This window comes from Cnephaeus nilssonii (genome assembly GCF_951640355.1).
Source record: "Cnephaeus nilssonii genome assembly, chromosome: 15".
NCBI classification, from domain to species: domain Eukaryota; kingdom Metazoa; phylum Chordata; class Mammalia; order Chiroptera; family Vespertilionidae; genus Cnephaeus; species Cnephaeus nilssonii.
Window position 1 is genome coordinate 30,841,711 of NC_137086.1, and position 22,001 is coordinate 30,863,711.

Consider the following 22,001-nt stretch of genomic DNA (forward strand, 5'->3'; position numbering starts at 1 on the left):
CCAGTTGCCCAAAAGCCTGTAGTCTCCTTTGTCAAAAGGTCTTTTAAGAATTCACAAGTTTTAAGAATTTAGAATTTTGGTTTGCTCAAAATCTTTAAAAAAATTTTTGTAAAAAAATTTTATGTCTAAGTTTCACATTAAGTTTTTTCAGCCTTTGAGAAAGATTGCTTGTAACAAAGACAATTTTGAAGATAAAAAGAGGAAATTGTTTAGTATATACTAAGGATATCAGATGAAAATATTTTAGGAATTTGGGGAAAAGTGAAAAATACACTTTAGATAAGCTAGAGAAAGTATGCTGAAAAAATTATGGAAAAGTACTTCACCTAAAAATCTCACATTTAACAAGGATCTCAAGGTAGGAGAATAAAGTTTTCTGTATTCTCTTATAAAACTGTGGTGCTTTGTATTTACAAATCTTTGCTATGATTACATGGAATTTGAGGGGATTTCTATGATTTAGTAGACTCATAAAGAAATCCAATAGAATAGTGGAGTTCTTTGGAAGAACAGGCTGATACTAAGAGCCTCAGTTTCAGTTTCTAATCTACACTGTACCATTCACAAGTTATTTCAATATGCAAACAGAACTGGAAAGTTCCTACTTCTTTAGAATCACTGGATATCACATCACAGTCTATCTATCAACTCTCTGGACTTGGATACCAGCATAACTGCTAAGCACTCTAGGCATGGACCTAGAGAGCAATAAACTCTCAATTACAAGGCTTGGGTTTCTCATTTGATGCATGCCTAATGTGAGTTAGGGTCAAACTGACATATGTTAGGATCATGGAAAACAAGCCCTTTCACCCCAAGAATACGATCTTCTTTATGTGAGAGAAACTAACCTCAGGTGAAACTGCCTGAAAGGTCCTAATCTCCACTCCTATGAAAAATAAAGGTTGTCCCAAAAAAATGTATGCACACTTTAACAGCTGATAACTCACTTAATTTTCATTCCTTTTCAGGCTTAAGTGATTAGAAATAATAGGTGAAGTCTGACTAAACTTTGAACAAAGAAAATTTATCCTAAAGTCCCACTAGACTTTTTTTTATGGAGATACATAAAAGATAAAGTTTCCGGTACAAAACTGGCAACAGTCAATGAATTGAAGGCACACAAATACCAAATGAAATGATTCTTGATGTTTGAAATTCCATTGCTTCATGTTATTAGCAGTGCCTAGACCAGAACATTCATCAGTCTGAAAACAGGCATTGACAAAAAAATTATTAATTTCTGTAAATTCTTGTAAATTTTGAAATTGAACTGTATGTTAATAAACACTGACTTTATAATCTTCAAAGTCTGTGTACATTTTTTTTGGAGACCCTGTAATTGCATATTTAAGGAAAGATTTACTGAAAATTATTTAAATCAAGGAAATCAGTAACTTCAGGAAAAATAGTACTTTTTTAAAAAGAACAATGTAATGATATATTATCTGGCTCTGCAGGAAACGTAACAGGGTGGGGCAAAAACAGGTTTACAGTTGTGAGCACACGAGTTTATTATTGTATTATTATTTATCACTGTATTATTTTTCATATAAACAATTGCAAACCTACTTTTGCCCCATCCTGTATAGTTATACTAATGTAAATACTGATTACTGATTTAACTGAACTTATAATACATTAGAAAAACAAGGCAAGATATAGAGATGAGCATTAAAAAGCTAAAAACTCATCTATCATTATCAGGAAGTCAATAGATAATGTCTAAAAGGGAGAAATCAAAAAATACTAGGGTAAGCATATTATCACCATAGTATATGGGGCTAAGTGAAAGAAGGAACTGCTTTAAAAAAAGGAAGTAGGATTGCTGTTCTTCACTATGAAACTTTTGGTATTAAATAATGCTTTTAATAATGTAAAACATTTTTATTTAATGACTGATTTTAGAGAGAGAAAGGCAGAGGGAGAGAGAAAGAAACATCGATTTGTTGTTCCCCTTATTTATGCATTCATTGGTTGATTCTTCTATGTGCCCTGACTGGAGATTGAATCAGATAACGCTCTAATCAAATGAGCTATCGGGCCAGGGCTAAAACGTATTTTAAAAGAGGGACAAAACACCCACAAAACATTCTGTTTTATGAAGCCTGGTCATTTTATTTACTTCTAGGGAAAAAATAAGTAATTGTATCTGTTACTTAACTGAAGCACATTTATATATATGTAGGATTCAATGCTAGAAATTCAGTCATAAAATGTGTGAGACTGCACATAAACATAAGAAAAACCAGAAAGCATTATGCTAAGCGAAATAAGCCAGTCAGAGAAAGATAAATATCACATTATCGCACTCATTTGTGGAATATAATGAACAACATAAACTGATGAACAAAAACAGATCCAGAGACAGAGAAGCATCGATCAGACCGTCAAACCTCAGAGGGAAGGTAGGGAAGGGTGGGGGGTAAGGGGAGAGAGATCAACCGAAAGGACTTGTATGCATGCATATAAACCTACCCAATGGACACAGACACCAGGGGGGTGAGGGCATGAGTAGAGGGGTGGGGAGGCAATGGGGGGATAAGGACACATATGTAATACCTTAATCAATAAGGGGGGAAAAAGGAAAACAATATAAACAATTTATTCTGTCAAAAGTAAAGACCGAAAGCACTCCATTCCTTCGTGTAATTTAAGGTTTACTTCTTTATACAATAACAGTCACAGTATATACAGTAATTAAACAGTATGTAGTACAATATAACTCCAAAATTCTCTAAAAGGATACTGTAGTCTACTAAGTATTCTAAACATTCTCTTTTCTTTATGTTCAATATTAAAATACTAAATAAGATTAACTCAGAATAGCCATAATTAATAAAGTTTTGATTATTCCCTTTGAAAACATACCTTAAAAAAGAATAATTTATATTTGGAAAGGTCTTTCTCTAAAATAAAAGATGAGCAACTGAATGACACATGTGATATATGAGCAAGTACCTTTTTAATTACACATAGCTCTTTCCAAACTAACAATCTCAAATCGACCATTTTCTTTTGTAAGATAAAAATTTAAAAATGCTGTAGAGGCAAATAACATAGCAATATAGCTCAAATCTGTCCAGCCAGAAGTAAAATGCAACATGGAAGCAAAAGAGAGCCTCAAGCAATTTCACATTTATAAGTGACCTACTTATGACAAGACACATTAATTTCAATAAATAGGCAATGGTATTATCCACCACGGTATATAGTGATTTTTAAATTAGGGTAATAGATGAAAGAAATGTTAGCAATTCTACAACACTAATATTCTAAGAATTGGTCCTTCTAGAACCAAGGATTATGTCTTTACTTATTCATTGACTAAGATCTATGAGAAATAGAAATCTGATAGTTTTAATGGCTTTATTCTCTTCAAACCAGACTGTAAACCTGTTATGTATCCTCTTGGACCATCTGTTTGGAGATGATGCTTAACAACTACATGTGCTCATGTTTTTGATCATGCCACTCTAATTTAAAACTAGTTGTATACAGAGTGTGTTTTTTTAATTTTTAAGATATCTTTATGATAGCACATAATTACCTAACATTTGCATGAAACATTTGAAATAACTATACCAGAATGACTGCTTTATGAAAAATAATTAACTGGGTAAATATAATCTCCATTTAGGGTTATCTAAGTAGTAAGGTATCTATCTTAGCCTTGAGAATAATCAGGGAGAAGAGTTGTTATTTTTTATAAAGTATCTCTTTACCTTAATTTCTCCCATTTCTCACAAACTGAATCACTATGCATGATGACCAACAAAACCTAATATTAATATTTTATATATCTACAGAATATTTTCACATATATTACTAACTAAATCTTTATAATGACTGAACAAACATTCTTGCAAGTGACATGTAATTACCACATAGAGATAATTACACAGTCTCCCTCTTATACTTTCTCATAATTTATGATACATTAAGTTACCTCTTCAAGGGTTGAAGAAATATCTATGACAGTGATGGCGAACCTATGACACGCGTGTCAGCACTGACACGCGTAGCCATTTCTGATGACATGCGGCCGCATGCCAAGGATGAAACATTTGCTGCTCCTGAGGATGAAACATTTGCGACTAGAGTCTTGGAGTTAGTTTTTTCCTCAAAGTGACACACTACCCGAGTTATGCTCAGTTTTTTGGCGAAGTTTGACACACCAAGCTCAAAAGGTTGCCCATCACTGATCTATGACATCTAGTTAGCCCAAGACTGGGTTAGCAGTGTGGAGTGATATTCACTGATTTAACAAACAGAACTAATGTTTTGATATAAAAGTTGCAAATGGACACAAAAAGAATAAAAATCTAATACTATACTTACACTTAACCTTGATTTTATCTGAATTGCATAAAATGACTACAGAGCTACCCTTTACATTTTAGAACAAGCCAACATGAGCCGTTAAAATACCAGGCTAGCAATTTTCTAACTTTCCGGTCTAAGGATCCCTTTTCACAGTTAAAATTTACTGAGGACTACAAAGAGCTTTTCTTTATGTGACTTATATCTCTATATAGTTACTACATTAAAAATTAAAATTAATAATTGAAAATAATGTATTCAACCATCTAAAAATAACAAACTCATTGTATGTTAACATTAAGAGCATTTTTATGATAAATAACCATTTTTTTCCAAAAACAAACAATTTTAGCGGGAAGTGACATTCTTTTACAACTTGAGTAAATCTCTTTAATGTTTGGCTTAATAGAAGACATCTGGATTCTTAAATCTGCTTCTGCATTCAACGTGCAATGATACACTATTCTGCTCAAAGTACATAAAGAAAACTTACAAAAAAAGGAAGAGTATTTTAATAGTCTTTTCAAATAATTATTGATATTCTTCTTTGATGCTACCAAATTCAGTAAATGGTACTTTCTTACAGGTTGGTTGTAATGTGGAATCTGGAATTGTATCAATGACCTTTTCTTCTACTGGTCTCTCAGGCACATTGAATAAATCTTTTGCATATCCATGATTGCTTATTATGCATTGGTCATTTTGAAAATATTGGTTCATTGAGTTATATAGAGATCTTCCAAATTTAGCACATTTTATTATTCAATACCAAAAAAAAACCACATACATTAATATCTTATCCAAAAGATCTTTAATATTGAGAACTACTAAGCTCATGTTTTCTATAATTCAAATTTTATCACTGATAACACATACTATCAGCTGTTTTCCTTGAAGTGACAGGCTCACTTTGTTCATTTTTTTTAAAACACTCACCCGAAGACATGCTTATGGATTTTAGAGGGGGGGCGGGGTGAAGAGAGAAAGAAACACTGATGTGAGAGAAACATTGATTGGTTGCCTTCCCATATGTGCCCTGACTCGGGATCTAACCCACAACCTAAGTATATGCCCTGACCAGGAATTGAACCCACAACCTTTTGGTGTATGGAACGGTGCTCCAATCGAATGAGCCACACCAGCCAGGGCTCACTTTGTTCATTTTTGAGAAAATGTCTGCCCAATGCTCAAATCTGAATAACTACAGTTTTTCAGTTCTTTCAAGTAAAAATAGTGTTTCACAAAACAGACTTGTTCAGCTTGCAACTCAAAAAATCACAAGCAGTCACATTAAAAAACTTCCTAAAAAACTACTGAGATACTCCCAGAGTTTGATTTTAATATAAGGATTATGCTGAAATAAAAAGTTACATACACCAAAAAGGTTTGGGTTTGATTCCTAGTCAGGGTGTTTGGGGGAGAGGCAACTAATCGATGTTTCTCTCTCATCTCTGCCTCTCTCTCTCTCGCTCTCGCTCTCTCCCCCTCTCTGCCTCCCTCAAAGGAAAACATAAAATTCATACAAATTAAAGAAAGAAAGGTAAAAAAACAAGCTAATAACTAGAGATTTGTTCTCAAATACATGCTTGGGATCAATCATTATTTACTATGATTCATCTTAGTTATACACACTCAATACTTAATACAAATACTTGAGTTTAAAACATAAAATTAGATACTACAAGATTCTGAATCATCATATGCATATTCTATTTACAAAAGTGGAAATATAGTTCATTTGTGAATATTTTAAACAAGGATTGGAAAAAATTAAGTTAGCCATCAATTATGAGAAAACACAACACTCTTTTCTCTGAACATTCAAATTAACTGAGATTTTACTATGATTTACCTTTTTAAACCACTTTTAACAAAACAAAAAAAAATGGATGGACATTGATATTGGGTCTCAAAAGAACTGTTGGTCCAGAAAGAAACTCACTACAGACTGATTCATTTGCCTGTCAGCATAACTATTATTGCTCATCTCACATTCAGTTCATATAAGTATATCTCTAGTGACACATGATCTCGCTCATCTAGGGGAAATGATGAACATAGACTGATGAACAAGAACAGAATCAGAAACAAGGAGGCATCGATCGGACTATCGGGCCTCAGAGGGAGGATAGGGGAGGGTGGAGGGAGGGGGGAGAGATCAACCAAAGGACTTGTGTGCATGCATATGAGCCTAACCAATGGTTAAGTTCAACAGGGGGTTGGGGCATCCGTGGGGAGGGGTGTGGGATGGGAATGGGGGGATGAGGACAAATATGTGACACCTTAATCAATAAAGAAATTAAAAAATAAAAAAAATAAAATAAATGGGTTGAAGTATTGCCTCTATTGGTCATCCTCCACAACTTTGGACTAGAACTCAATACCTAAAACTAAACCATCTTCATTGGTCCTTTACCACCCAGTCCCAGGCAAAGGAAACAGGCTCTGTGTCGTTACGAAATTCAATTTTTTTTCCTAGCCATCACTAGGAAAGTAGTCACATTAAAAAACTTTCTAAAAAACTACTGAGATACTCCCTACTCCTTATATTAAAATCAAACTCTCACTACTGAGAGTTTGATTTTAATATAAGGATTATGCTGAAATAAAAAGTTACAATTAACATTACTATTAAACTTTTTTATTAGCTATTTATTTTCCAGTTTTCTATTTTAATTCAAAATACTAATTTCTATCTCTAGTGGTAATCAAGATTATAACTACATAAAGAACAAGAAAGTAAATTCCTTCTCTACTTTAGTTATTTTTCACTCTATTCCATTTTATCAATCCATTAGCATCATCTAACCTTGGCCCTAAATCACCACTCAGAATTGCAACCTCCAAAAATATCAAATTCTAAAAATCCCCTGACCTCAAACTATTCCATTCCTTCATCCTTAGTTTTCCTTCATCTTTACTACAACCTCTGCTGACTCCAACTTTCCTCCTCACTTTAATGCTCAGACTCTGTTCATTTCAACTATGCACCTGAGAATATCCCACCTCATATCTGCATATCAATCCCCAATTCTGAATAAACTCTACAAGATATCTTGTCAGTTTCTGAGCAGCTAAGCGTTACTGAATATGTTATTCAAACCATGCTAATTGGCTCCACTACAAATGTGTGGTTTCCAAGTCTCAAGTCATCAACCCGGCATGACAATACTTGTATTCATCTATAACTGACTCCTTTTGTGATTCTTCCCAGCAGCTTTGTGTAATTTTCCACTTTCCTTAAACCTCCAACCTTTTAATGTTGCTGTTTCCTAGGAACTGTCATTGGCCCTCATCTACATTTTTTCCCTAACATCCATGTCCTTAGCTTCTGTTACAAATTAAAAAGCTAATTCCCATATCTCTATCTCTATTCTAGTTTCTCCCTGAGTACCAGACCTATGTTTCCACCTGCCCACAAAAGGTATTTCTCACGGTTCACCAAACCATCCAAAATAAACTCAGAACTTATTTTCTACACTTCCCCTCCCCTCAACTTTTCAGTCACCTGTAATGTCCTACAAAAGGCAATGCCCACCTACTCTCCACCCAAGTAAAAAACTTGGTAATAACCCTAGACCAGTGGTCGGCAAACTCATTAGTCAACAGAGCCAAATATCAACAGTACAACGATTGAAATTTCTTTTGAGAGCCAAATTTTTTAAACTTAAACTTCTTCTAATGCCACTTCTTCAAAATAGACTTGCCCAGGCCATGGTAATTTGTGGAAGAGCCACACTCAAGGGGCCAAAGAGCCGCATGTGGCTCGCGAGCAGCAGTTTGCGGACCACGGCCCTAGACTCATCCCTCTCATTCTCCAAATCAAACTGATAACCAAGTCCCATCACTTCAGTGTTATCTCTCTTCCATATCACTAATACATCAATTCTGTCTTTATTTCTGTTCTGACCCTCATCAGCACCAACATCAATCCTTCTAAAATGCAAATACCTTTTGTTTCAATTCTACCTATGACTTATATAACCTATATTACCGTTTTCCAAGCTAGAGTAAGGCAGTGACACCTTTTAAGGAAAGAACATTATCAAAAATCTGTGAGGAACTGTCCATGGGCCCAGTCTGAGAAAGCAGCCTAAGAAACTAGTCTTAGTATATGAAAAATATTTTCAAATATAAATTATTGCTGCAAAAGAATTTTGTTATTACCTCTTGAAAAATAACTTACTGAATGAAAACACAAAAACTAACATTCCTAAAGTTAACATTCCCATGAATATCTGTGGGCCCGGTTTAAGAAACACTAGTTCTGATGGTTAATTTTATGTATAACTTGGCTGGACCATGTTGAATGTTCTATGAATGTATTTTTATTAAGATTAACATTTAAAACAATAGATTTTGGGTAGATTATCCTCCATAAGGTGAATGGACCTCATCCAATCATCTGAAGGCCTTAATGGTACAGACCTGCTATCAAACTGCCTTTAGCTCAATACACTTCTTCCCTGAGTCTCCAGACTGCCTGCCTACCCCATGAGATTTTGGACTAGCCAAGCCTTCATGAGCCAATTTCTTAACATCAAACTACTTCTCCCTCAACCTCCCTTCTCCCTCTCTCCCCCTTTCCCTTCTTGTGTGTATATTCTCTCTCTCTCTCTCTCTCTCACACACACACACACACACACACACACACACACACATATTTTGTTGGTTGTGTTTCTCCAGCGAGAATGTGAACTAATTAATACATGTCTCCACACGAAAAAAAAAAATCTAATCTTTTAAACGCGGTATCTACCTACATGGTATCTTCCACTCACCTCTTCAAACGCATTTCCCAAGTGCAAAAAGTATACAGTCTCTGCTTTGGCCATACAAAATACCCTACAGTTCCCTGATTCAACCATTTTTATCTTTTTTTTAAGAAGAGAGGGTTGCCCTGGCCGGCTTGGCTCAGTGGATAGAGTGTCGGCCTGCAGACTGAAGGGTCCCAGGTTCGATTCCAGCCAAGGGCACATGCCTGGGTTGCGGGCTCGATCCCCAGTAGGGGGCGTGCAGGAGGCAGCCGACCAGTGATTCTCTCTCATCACTAATGTTTCTCTCTCTCCTTCTCCCTTCCTCTCTGAAATCAATAAATATATTTTTTAAAAAAGAAGAGAGGGTTTTTGTTTTTTGTTAAATATATTTTTATTGATTTCAGAGAGGAAGGGAGAGGGAGAGAGAGATAGAAACATCAATGATGAAAGAGAATCATTGATTGGCTGCCTCCTGCATGTCCTGCCCCCAACTGGGGATCGAGCCCGCAACCCGGGCATGTGCCCTTCACCGGAATCGAACCCGGGACCCTTCAGTCCACAGGCTGACGCTCTATCCACTGAGCCAAACCAGCCAGGGCGATTCAACCATTTTTATTCATATATTCATGCTACTTTCTTAGCTTACAATGTCCTTCCTCCTACTCTCATTGTTTATGACTCTTATTCACCTGATTGCTCCTACTCAACTTTCATGTCCCAGTTCAAATGTTCTCTCTTCAAAGAAGCCTTTCCTCCATGTAAATAATCACTTCTTTTTATGCCAACATGGATCAAGTCCATAATTGCGTCACACAGCACATATATCACATTGCCATTTGTTTACATGCTTAACTCCCTTACTAGTGGGTAAAGACTATACTTCATTCAGCATCATATCCCCAGTACCTAGCAGATAGTTTGTCATAAAGTAAGCCCGCAGAAACAATTTACTGAATAGATATTTGAATGAACCACCCCTTCATTCCTCTCACTGAATACTGTATTTAGATCCTGGCAAAAAGGTCTGTGCCCTGAGTCCCACTCTGGCCCTCCTCAGATCATGCCCCTCACCACTGGGCAAGGAGTCCAGGAAACAAGAGGATGCACCCATACATGCCCCTTCTAGATGCCACTGCAATGATCAGGAATCCTGGAAGTTCTTGCCCATATATCTCTAACCTAATTTCAGGACCTGCACAGGCCTCTTTCCCAGGTCTGTTCTAAGCATGGACTATGCTACAGATGTGTACACCCTTAGGCTGTGAAGCAGTTGTTTGGAGGAGGGAGTACAAGAGCTTGGACTGCAGTCATGCATGCAGGATGCCCACAGGCATGCACATAAAACGTCTCTGTGGTGCCAGACAGAACCAGGGACAATAGGAAGATATAAAACTGTGAGCTTATGAATTCTAAATTCCACAAATTATAAATCTGAATCTTTCATTTTAAGTCATTATAAAGGTATATGTATCAAGATAAAAGACCAGAACATACTTAACAATTTGTTAGCCTGGTTTAGAGCCTTTAAATATTTAGGCCTTTTGTGGCAAATACTTGCCCTGGGTCTCACCAATGTGCTTAAGAGTGGTACCAATCTGTTTCATAAATCTTAAAAGAAGGTCAACTGGGTTCTTCTGAAAGAGTATAGTTAAGAATTGGTCTTCCTTTCCATCTATCCTGTGAGGACCGCTTTCCCATAATTAATACATATTACAAAGAAAAATTTCAGTTAAAAGTTTAAAAATACTCCCATATGTAGCAATTAGTTCAACTGTTCTTCTCTCTAGGTTCTCATCATTTTCTATAGTTTAACTGGGTATACACTGAGTGGCCAGATTATTATGATCTCTGAACGCATAATATCTGGCCACTCAGTGTATATCCTATATAATAAAAGGCTAATATGCATATTGTCCCCTCGTCCAGGAGTTCGACCAGCAGGCAGGCCGGCCAACCGCCCATGTGCCTTCCCCCTGGCTAGCCTGGCCGGACACACACACACACACACACACACACACACACACACAAACACACACACACTCTCTGAGTGGCCAGATTATTATGTGTTCAGAGATCATAATAATCTGGCCACTCAGTGTATGTCATACTAAGAAGCAGACATTCACTATAGATTGCTCTTGAAGACATCAATCTAATACAAGTCTATGGACAAAAATCTCAATATGTTGGACTTCATCAGTTACTAGAAACCAAACTAAAGGAACTAAGTATTCCAATACCAGACAAAATCATGGACTATGACTTATTCTTACCTCACCTCAAGCAAGACATAACATAGGTGGAGAAAATATCCAATAAAGGTAATTAAGACAAGCAAGGAGACAGAGAAAAAAAAAAGAGAGAAATAGAAGACAAACTAAAAAGTAAATCCTACAATACCAGAGAGTGTTTTCAAATTTTCAAAAACGAGTAAAATTACAAAATGTCTTCATTCATTCCTTTGACATTTACTAGAAACTTATGACATACACTAGAGGCCCAATGCACAAAATTCGTGCAAGGGTAGGCCTTCCTTCCCCTGGCTGCCGGGACTGGCTTCCCTCTAGCAACTGGGACCCAGGCTTCCCTCGCAACCCCAGCTTTGTCTGGAAGGTTGTCAGAATGACATCCGGTCTAATTAGCATATTACACTTTTATTATTATAAATAATCTATGCTAGGTGGTGGTGATATGCAACATAAAATTTCTAGCCTCTAAATGCTTCCCAGTAGTCATATCACTTTAACAATTTAGTGAAGGTAGATATGGGATCATAGAGGAACAATTAACTCTCCCAAGGGACTTCACAGGGTGTTAAAGAACGAGTAGAGCCCTAGCCGGTTTGCTCAGTGGTTAGAGCATAGGCCTGTGGGCTGAAGGGTTGAGGGTTCAATTCCAATTTAGGGCATCAACCTTGATTGCAGGCTCGATCCTCAGCCCTGGTTGGGGCACATGCGGGAGGCAACCAATCGATGTGTCTCTCTCACATCAATGTTTCTTTCTCTGTCTCTCCCCCTTCCTTCCACTCTCTAAATAAATCAATGGAGAAAATATCCTTGGGTGAGGATTAACAACAACAATAAAGAGTAGAAATAATTTGCAAGGCAAAAAAACTGGGGGGGGGGGGGGGGGGGGCGGTCCTGGCCAGGTGGCTCAATTGGTTGGAGCATTGTCCGGAACACCGAAAGGTCGTGGGTTAGATTCTTAGTCAGGGCGCATACAGGAGGCAATAACTGATGTATTTTTCCCTCATCAATGTTTCTCTCTTTCTCACTCTCCCTCTCTGTTTTTCTCCCTCCCTCTTCCTTTCTTTCTAAAATCAATAAACATATCCTTGGGTGGGCATTAAAAAAAAAGGAGAGGTCAAGGGCAATCTAGAAAAAATTATTATTATAGAAATAAAACAATAAAGATATCAACAGCTAACATTTGTTGAACAGTTGCTATATGCTAAGCACTATGCACAAATTATCCTACTGATTTCTCATAATAACCCTACGATTCTTTTTATCCTGTTTATAAAGGAGGAAATTGAATAGTTAAGTACCTTGATAAAGATCATACAGCTATATAGAGGCGACGACAATAGAGATCATAAAAAAATTAAAATGTGAATGATCATGACTTGTTTGAAGAAATATAAATACGTAGGTCTGGTAGAGCACAGGATAATACTAATGACAGTAACCAGCCCTGGGGGTACCATGGTCAACAAAAGAGAAAATAGATACTATCCCTCCCTTAGTACAGATTATGTCTACTCCAGGAAGGAAACATTATCCCCCATCTTAAAGATGTAGAAACTAAGATTTGAAGATAATAAGTAAATTGTTTAAGATCACACACTAATAAGTAGCAGTGAGAAATGAACCCAACTCTGTCTGACTCAAAGCCCAAATTCATTCCACTTTACCACATACCCTCTCTATTATTCATTCATACAACAGAAGTGTATCAAGAACCTACTGTATATTAGGCACTATGCTAGGAATAGAGAGATGAAAGATATGCCCCTACCTTCCAGAAATTCACAAGTAGTCAACAGAGTCAAACATACCAAGAACTGCAATACAATGAGATAAATACTGTTACCAAAGTATATATAGGGTTTGACAGAAGCACAAGTTGGAGTACTAAGCTTAGGACGAGCCAGGGAACAGCAGAGAAGCAGTGACGGTAAGTTAGCAGCAGTCAGTCAGGAAAGTAACAGTGAGGAGGTAAGAAAGTGTTCTGGGGACGGGAAGAATGTATAGAAAGGCACAGAGACCTATGAGAATACAGCTTATCTTTGGGAACTATAAATTTGCATAATTGCAGGCTATGCACTGAGGAGTGGTACTATGCAAAGATAAAACTAGAGAAGTAGGCATTAGCCAGATCTTAGAGGAGTCTGGAAGTTTATATAATGTTTACTCTCAAAAAAAGAAGCTATTGAATCATCTTAAAGATAAGAGTGTTTTAGAAAGTTCACGTGATCACAGATGAGAAGACAAGTTGAAGGGAGTAAGCCCAAAGGTAAGAAGACCAGTTAGAGGCTTCAGCATTAATCCAAGAGTCAGGGACACATCTGAGAAATATTTGGGAAGTAAGTCACAAAACTTGGTAATAAGATATCAACTCTGACTACATCATGAGTGTGCTTTTAAAGAAGCAACAAACAAAAATCAGAAGGTCCAATGAGAAAACCTCAGAGTGACCATATCAAAATTCTGAGTCAATGCCATATTTGGTAAGACAACCTATATATATTTTAGAAGTCCTTTTAGTGTTATTATAGTCATAGAGATAGGACAATCTACTTTTTTTTTTAATCCTCACTCAAGAATATTTTTCCATTGATTTTTAGAAAGAGTGAAAGAGAGAGGGAAAAACAGTGAGAAATATCGATGCGAGAGAAACATATTGATTGGTTGCCTCCTGCACACGCCCCGACCAGGGCCCTGGCTGGGAAGGAGCCTGTAACCAAGGTACATGCCCTTGACCGGAATCGAACCCAGGATCCTCTATGCACGGAGCCAAACCGGCGAGGGCAAAATCTACTTTTTAAACATAAGCATTGATAGACCTAAGGAACATTTCTCAGTCAACTTCCTCTAAATGGTTACTTATAGCTACACTTTATGAAACTGCTTCTCAGGAAATACTTAAAACAGAAGTTGGATGACCATGTGTCAGGGATTTAATTAAAAATGGTTTTCACAGCCCTAGCTGAATGGCTCAGTTGGTTGGAGTGTTGTCCCATGCACCAAAAGGTTGCAGGTTCTATTCCCAGTCAGGGCACATACCTAGGTTGCAGGTTCAATACCCAGTCAGGGTGTAGATAGGATTGATGTTTCTCTTTCACATAGCTCTTTCTCTCTCCCTTTTCTCTCTCTAACGTCAATAAAAAAAAAAACAACACATTATAAAAGTTGTTTTCATTGATCTCTTACCCCCTCACTAAAGGACTTGTATGCATGCATATGAGCATAACCAATGGTCACAGATAGTAGAGGGATGAGGGCATGTACTGAGGGGTAGTGGTGGCCAGGGAGAGGTCAATGGGGGAAAAAGGAGACTCATGTAATACTTTAAACAATAAAGAATTTAAATTTAAAAAAAGTTGTTTTCACAGTAGATGACTTTTAAAGACCCTTCAAACTCAAGATCTAAAAGAAGAAAAGCCATAACCAGTATATCATATCTACTAAGTATTTTAAGTATAGATCTCTATAGCTATCTAATGGAATTGAATCATAGAGCAATTCCAAATATTGTTTTAATACTAATAACAATTTTGTCATCCTTAAAACCCTAATATATCCATATATCCAACTGCTTAGGTAAGGTAAATAGCATACTCTGTGAACATTAAGATTATGAAATTAACTACTGTCACAAATTCCTTAAAAATCCATAGCAAGTAACATTCAAAATTGATTACAGAACTGAATGACATCTCAAACAGAAAAACGATTATTTCTACTTCACTGTCACTGAGCCCTATGTATATAACTAGCGCTGAGAAAATTTTTTTCATTCAGTTAAAGTAGGAAAATGCCCTGCAGCATGCAGAAGAGCTGGCCCATCATTTCAGATCTCTAAATAGCTTCCTCTTCCCATTAGTTAAAGAGGACTGACACCATGTCACAAGCTCTTACAGAGATTCTTTGATTCAAGGAGCTACTCAATGAAATCCCGGATTCATCTCTGAATATAGTGAATCCCAAGTCAGTGAAAAGACTCCAAAATTATAAGGCAGTCAGTAAACTGGCATGAAAAAATCAACTGTTTACTTTCAGATTCTAGGTCCAAAATGGCAAATCTAGTCACTAAATTAATCAATATTCTTACTATTAACTGACTTTACCTGAAAATAAAATTCTACCATAAGGCTCCTATAACAAAATTCTATGCCACATCTGAAAGCAGAAATACAACAGTGGCAGGGCAAAAATGTAATTATCTTCTATAATAATAAAAGCGTAATATGCTAATGGACTGGACATCCTTCCAGACGAAGCCGGGGCTGCGAGGGACGACTGGGTCCCAGGTGCCTGCCAGCAGCCCGAGGGAAGCCCGGGTGCCTGTTGGCGGCCGGAAGGAAGCCCGGGTCCCGGGTGCCAGAGGGAAGCCAGTGCCGGCACCTGGGGAAGGAAGGCCTACTCTTGCACGAATTTTGTGCATCGGGCCTCTAGTAAGTATATAAACAGATTTCCACTTCTGGCCAAGATGGAATAACTGGAACCAAATTTACCCTCCTGCCTGAAACAACTGCGGGGGAAAAAAGAAAAAGACAAAATACAGAAAGCATTTTTTCAAGACAATGGACATCAGGCAACAAAAAACAGATTTCTGATAGGTGGAAACACACAAGATGACTAACAATTGCCCTAGCTTACTTTACTGCCTTGAAAGAACTTCTAGGCCACAGAACAGGGAGGGGGAACCCAAGCACAGCACAGTGGTCTCCCTGAGTTGAGGAGACATAATTTAGTCTGGAGATAGCAAGGTGATGACGATCATCTACAAGGCAGAGTAGTGAGAGAGAGCTGCACAACAGATCCAGAGATCTGCAGAGGGATCCCTCAAGTTTTTAGCTGAGTACTTATCAGTACATATTTGAGTAAACTACCCAAGGACAGTGAAAGAACCAACAGCAAGGACTAGAAGGAACACCACCTAGAGCTCACACAAGTCCAGGAATATTTCTTGTTCCCACAAGCTAGAGTACTATGCAGGGTTTTGCCTCAATAGTGCAACAGTGGTACTGCCTAACACAACTTAAAAGCAAGATCTGAAAAGACCAAACTGTTTCCAAGTTAACTGTATCCCAGAACAAAGCTCACGAATGTTTAAAATACAAAAATATCCAGCACCCAACAAGGTAAAATTCCAAATGCCTGGCATCCAATCAAAAATTACCAGGCATGCAAGAGCAAGAAAACACAATCCATAGTAAGAAAAATCTATCAAAACCAACCCAGAATTGACACAGATTGAATTGTGGACCTGCATATTCAGCCAGTTATACCTGAATTCTACTAGTATATGTTCAAGAAGCTGGAAAAAGACAGAGTATGAAAGCTATAGATGTGGAAGATATTTTTAAAAAGACTGCATTTCTAGAGATAAAACCGTGCCTGAAATAAAAAATATGCTGGATGGGAATAACAGCACATTACACATTACAGAAAAAAGATTGATGAACTTGGAGACATAGCAATATTATCCAACTGAAACAGAGAAGACTGGAAAAAACGTGAACAGAACATCAGTGAGAATCAAGCAGCCTGATATACACGTAATTGGATTGCCCAAGGAAAAAGGGAAAAAAAATAAAGTGTGTGTGTGTGTGTGTGTGTGTGTATAAATTATGGCCAAAACTTTTTCAATATTGATTAAAACTACAAAACCAAACAGATCCAAGAAGCTCAACGAACTCTAAGCACAAGAAACAAAGAAAGATAAAGATTCATTTACAAAGGATTCTTACTCGCAAATTCTATTAACCAAATGTCATGTAGAAATTACTTAGACAAAGGCTAACTTTTAGTTTAACTTACTGAGTACAATTTCAAATGACAATTTAATACAGTACATTAAATCAAACAATAATTTAAGTAAAGTGCTTAACAGAAATCTTAATGATTTCAAAATTAGCAAAATATAGCTTTTAAAACAATGTGTATTTTATTACCCTATTGGGTAATGAATTTGTGTTGATCTTATTTTAGCAAATTATTTTTTAAAAGCTAAAGCATACTTTTTTTTCTTAATTTTCTTTTCCTTTAATTAATATAGGTCATTCAGAACAGAATTAGGGCACTGTAAAAACTTTTAAAGAAACTGAGAGGTGGAACTGAAAACAGAAGCAGATTTGAGGTTCTCCCTCAGAAACAACTTGGCAACCACTATTTTGGAACACCATTACTTTCAAAATATGCATATGTATTTTTAACTGTACTCAAAGTGGAAACAAGCTAACGTGTTTTTAGCATCTCTGCTAACTATTTAGGACTCCAAAATAAACTAAATATTTTTTTGGAAAAAGAATCATTTAAATAAAAACTATTAAAGTGGAAAACTTAAGTAATGTATTTTCCTATTTTTGTAAACACACCTATTTTTTTAAGAGGTCAGCATACAAATTCAAATTTTTCTGTCTAAAAAAAAAAGCCAAAAAGAAACAGGAGAACAAGTTCTAAGTATCTACTGTAATGGCTACCCTTCCTGTCATGTGTGTTCCTTAAAATAGAAGTCAATTTAATTAGTCTACCATTTTGCTTAGGAAATAGAGGGATATTTCAAAGACAAAAAATAGTTCCATAGGAGAGCCGCCAAAAGAATATTTACTAAACCTGGAAATAAGTAATGTCCACATGCTTTTTACCTTTCTTAAGAAAGAAAATATATATATGTACACACACATTTAGATAACATACATATTTCTTTGGGTGACTATACAAATAAAACACTTTTGGAAAGCATATACTACTATGTTACTTCCTGTAGGATCAACACGTACATTAAAAACAGCACACAAACTCTTTGAACACACAGACTGAGAAGTTACCACTGGAACAATTATTTATGGATGTGATTTTTACCCTCTTTTAAATAGAAAAATCTAAAAAAAATAATTTTCAATTAAATACAGAATTGATACCTTCTGTTAGGTTATTAGTCTATCAACCTAGACTTAATCTCTAGTAACATTTATTAATAATGCATGAGATTTCACATAATAAAAGATTAGAATATTTTTAAATTATAAGTTCCAAACTACTCCTGTAATCAGATGCTGTTCAAGAGAAATAAGGCTGAATATACATTATTTTGAGCACAACTGTAAAATTCAGTTTCATAACCTCCACTGATGTATACACAATACATGTATGCCACAATAATAAAACTGAAGTTGTTATTTCACAGATCCAGCTACCAATATGATTTCAATATTCAATTCCCATCTCAAAAATTTTCCTACTTAATACAAACCCAATATCATAAACATAAAAGACAAAGAAAGATATGCCCACATCATTACCTAGTTGTCATCAAGATTTCAGTTACCTGAATTTCAAAACTAGCTCTATTAGCTTAAAGTGATCCCCCAAATATTAATCTAATAATTCACACAATAAATCATCTACTCAGATTTAGTAGCATTTAAATTATTTGCTACAGCAACAGTTCCTCACCAATCAGAACTATTGTTTGAAATTCTCTCTTCTGCAATCTGTTATTCCTTCACTAGTTTCAAATTCTGTGACATTTATTTTTAAACACAAAGGTTAATAAACATTTCTGCATCAATTGCACATAACTTCACAGTAAAGGCTTCCTCTCCCCCCCCCCACCCCACCCCCCGTAGGAAACTATTCTTATTCTTTTTCTCTTATTTTACCATATTATCAGAGGGACACAAGGTGGTTTGAATTTCAGCACTGAAGACAATTAGGTGCCAATACATGGTTTACGGAATGAAAAATTAAAGTTTCATCCTTTTCATCTCTGGGTTGTGATAATAGGCTGGGGCATGTAAGATCATCATCACTCCTTTCAAGGTCCAATTGTGTTAAGATGCCTGACTTTTTTTTTTTTTTTTCCTGGCCAAAGAATCCAATTAGGAGCTTAAAACATAAAATCTCTAAAGTTCACAGCATGTAATTTTTCAAAGAAAACAAGTTGCCTAGAAAAAAAAAAAGAACACTTACATGTGGAGCATGACCTGGTTCAAGAACACCCCGTCCACCAGAGCCACATATTCATCCAGGTTGGTCCCATTTCCTGCAGCCAGAGGTCCAAACGTCTTAACCTGGAACAGAAGGGACCATCATCACGACACGAACGCCCACCTCCATCGCTGCGGCCACAAATCATGCAGCAAAATATACAATAAAGGACACGCACTTACCCAAGTGACCAAAGGGCTGGTCATGAACTGCTCCAGAAGGGGAGTAAAAATTTCGTTCTCCATTTTACAGCTCATGTACTTGGAAAAAAAAAAAAAAGGAAAAAAAAAAGGAACCACCACCAAAATACGCCTAGGGAATCGGCCACTAAACGTTGAAGTAGAAATCAATGAAAGTCTATGCTGGCACGGGAAGAAAATCCCATCGTGGAGGGGGAAACACTCTCCCACCTCAAAAAACACCCCCGAGGGGAACGAGCCGCAACCCCCGAGCAGTGGCTTCGACAGCCGCCCCGAGCCGCGCCGCCGGCGCTGGAAATGTCCGTACCGGGCGAGGAGGGGCAGGGACAAGGCATCAGGAGGCGGCGGAAGGGGAAGGGGGCCGGAGCAGCCAGACAAAAAGCCCGTCCAGGTTGCCCAGCTCCTGGAGCAGCCCGATCCGCGAAGCCGCCTCCAATGAATTAACCACAACGTGGGCTAAAGGAAACCCACCACGCTGGGTGTCACGGTGAGGGGTGCCGGGCGGCCGCCGGGCTCGACCTCCGTGTCCCGCTCCACACCGTCCACCCACCCGTGGGCGCGGAGCTGCTTCGAACGGCGGAGCCTCCGCTGCCGCAGCCCCTCACCAACCACAGGCAGGGCTCGCCCCTTCCTCCTCCCGAGCAGACACCATCCCTCGGCCGCCCTCACGCCCTCGCCTCCAGCCCCCTTCCCCTCCCAGGGAGGGTGGGGGCTTGAATGGGTGTCTCTAACCCCCCCGTTTTCTGAGCCCCGCCAGCCTTCTTCTTGTTTTTTTTTTTTGTTTTTTTTTTTTTTAGTGCGCCTCTGGGGAGCCCCCTGGCCACAAAACCGCCGCCGCGCTCCAGCCTAGTCTTCTGCCCTCTCCGGAGGAGCGGGAGCAACGACTTGAGGACCGCAGTGCCGCATCACACCCCGGCCCTCGCCGCCCAGCCCAGGCCGCCAGCCCGCCGTCGAAAGGAGCGCGCGGCTCCCTCCGCGCCCGGATCCTTCCGCCGACTCCCCGCCCCTCCCGCGCCGCAGCCTCTGGATTGTGGGAGAAGAAAACCGCTGCATGAGCGCGCCCCCGAGCGCGCGCCCCCGGCCGGCCCGCCGCCGCCCAGTCCTGCCGGCGGGCGCGGGCGCGCTCCCGCTTGCAGCAGCTGCGGCGGCCGGCGCCTCGCTCGCGCCCCGGACGTTTGCCAGGGTCTGGGGGCGGGGGCGGGGATGGGGAAGGCGGAGGAAGGGGTCTGTCTGCTCGCTCGTGCCTAATTACGGTTTTATTTCCTCCCCGAGCGCCTTCTTTGATGTGTGAAGGAAAGGGAACGAAATTCTTCTCTTTTCACCATGAGGGATGCAGACCGCGTTTTCGGACAGTTTTGATTTGATCTGTGAAGCGTGCTTTTTTTTTTTTTTTTTTTTGCCTGCAAAACGGAATGGGAAAACTCACTGCAGCAAATAGCAAAGGGGGGGACTTGAGCCGCAAACTTGTTTTTTGTTTTTTTTTTATTCCTTATGTTTTCTTCCCCTTTTAAAAATCCAGTCCACGAAAGCATGAGGTCTCTTCGAAGTTGCAAGTGAACGGAGCAGAATTTTAAATAACCAAAAGCTGTCTTTCAACACGTTGGTATTCCCTGAGTGGAGCAAACGTGATTCAGACGTTTGTTTGACTGTTGGGCCGTTTAAAAAATCCAAACAAAATTAAGAGCTACTAAGAAGAAACATTTGGAAGTCATCCAAGTTGGGCGACAAATAAATAGATTTCATATTTGTCATAAATCTCTATGCTATGCACGACTGGAACCATCAAAGTAATTTTAGCAGTTCACCAACAAAATCAAATGTTCCTCTTCAAAGGAAAATCAAAAAGACTTTTTCCCCGAGAGAAAATGGGCATATCAAAAAAATTTTTTTGACAGAGAAAGAGTATAAATATAGTATAGTTTCGCAGTGTGTACTCTTAACGTTTACACAAACATCTACTTCTGATGACTTATATGGTATTTTAAATTAGTAGCAAAAATGGTTTTGTCATAACACTAATTAAGAAGCAGCACCATTTCTTAATTAGGTCATTGAGAGAGCCTGAGCCCGTCTTCCTACCTAATTCAAATCCAGGCTCTCACACTTACCAGCTGTGTGCGCCCAGGCACCTTATTGAACCTGCCTGTGGTTCGCTTTCTTCATACGTACAGCAGGAATAATAATTGGGTTAAAAGGAATGGCAATGTATAGGAAGTGCTCCATAAATGTTGTTGGAGTTGTTTTTCATCATTACTTCCTTTATGCCCACCCCCAGCCAAACGAAGAATCTTTAGGAAAAAAAAACTTGAAATGTAACCTCTCCTACTTTACTTCAGTTATAGGAGAATGGCTCTTGCTTTGAAGAGAAGAGAAATGCCCTTCCGAAATGCATCTCAATTAATATCCGGATGCATTCGTAGCACACTTTGCTAACTGGTAAACAGAGTAAAATCTCCTATTGCCCTGGCCAGTACACAAGCCTTGGATCCTTCTGGTTGCTAGCA

At 38.3% G+C, this 22,001-nt stretch overlaps 1 protein-coding gene across 8 annotated transcripts in view; it reads right to left on the reverse strand.

Annotated features, from left to right (window-relative positions):
• Nucleotides 1-20,395, reverse strand: part of CCDC88A (coiled-coil domain containing 88A) — a 110,853-nt gene extending 90,458 nt beyond the window's left edge. For 5 of the 8 annotated variants that reach the window (XM_079791923.1, XM_079791926.1, XM_079791922.1 and 2 more), the window contains exons 1-2: nucleotides 19,480-20,395; nucleotides 19,280-19,380 (exon numbers count right to left, since the gene is read on the reverse strand). In XM_079791923.1, coding sequence (XP_079648049.1) covers nucleotides 19,280-19,380; nucleotides 19,480-19,554 — 176 coding nt within the window. In that variant the 5' untranslated portion in view covers nucleotides 19,555-20,395. The remainder of the gene's footprint in view (nucleotides 1-19,279; nucleotides 19,381-19,479) is intronic. The other 3 variants (XM_079791928.1, XM_079791925.1, XM_079791924.1) reach the window with 1 other exon arrangement.
• Nucleotides 20,396-22,001: the final 1,606 nt, after the last annotated feature.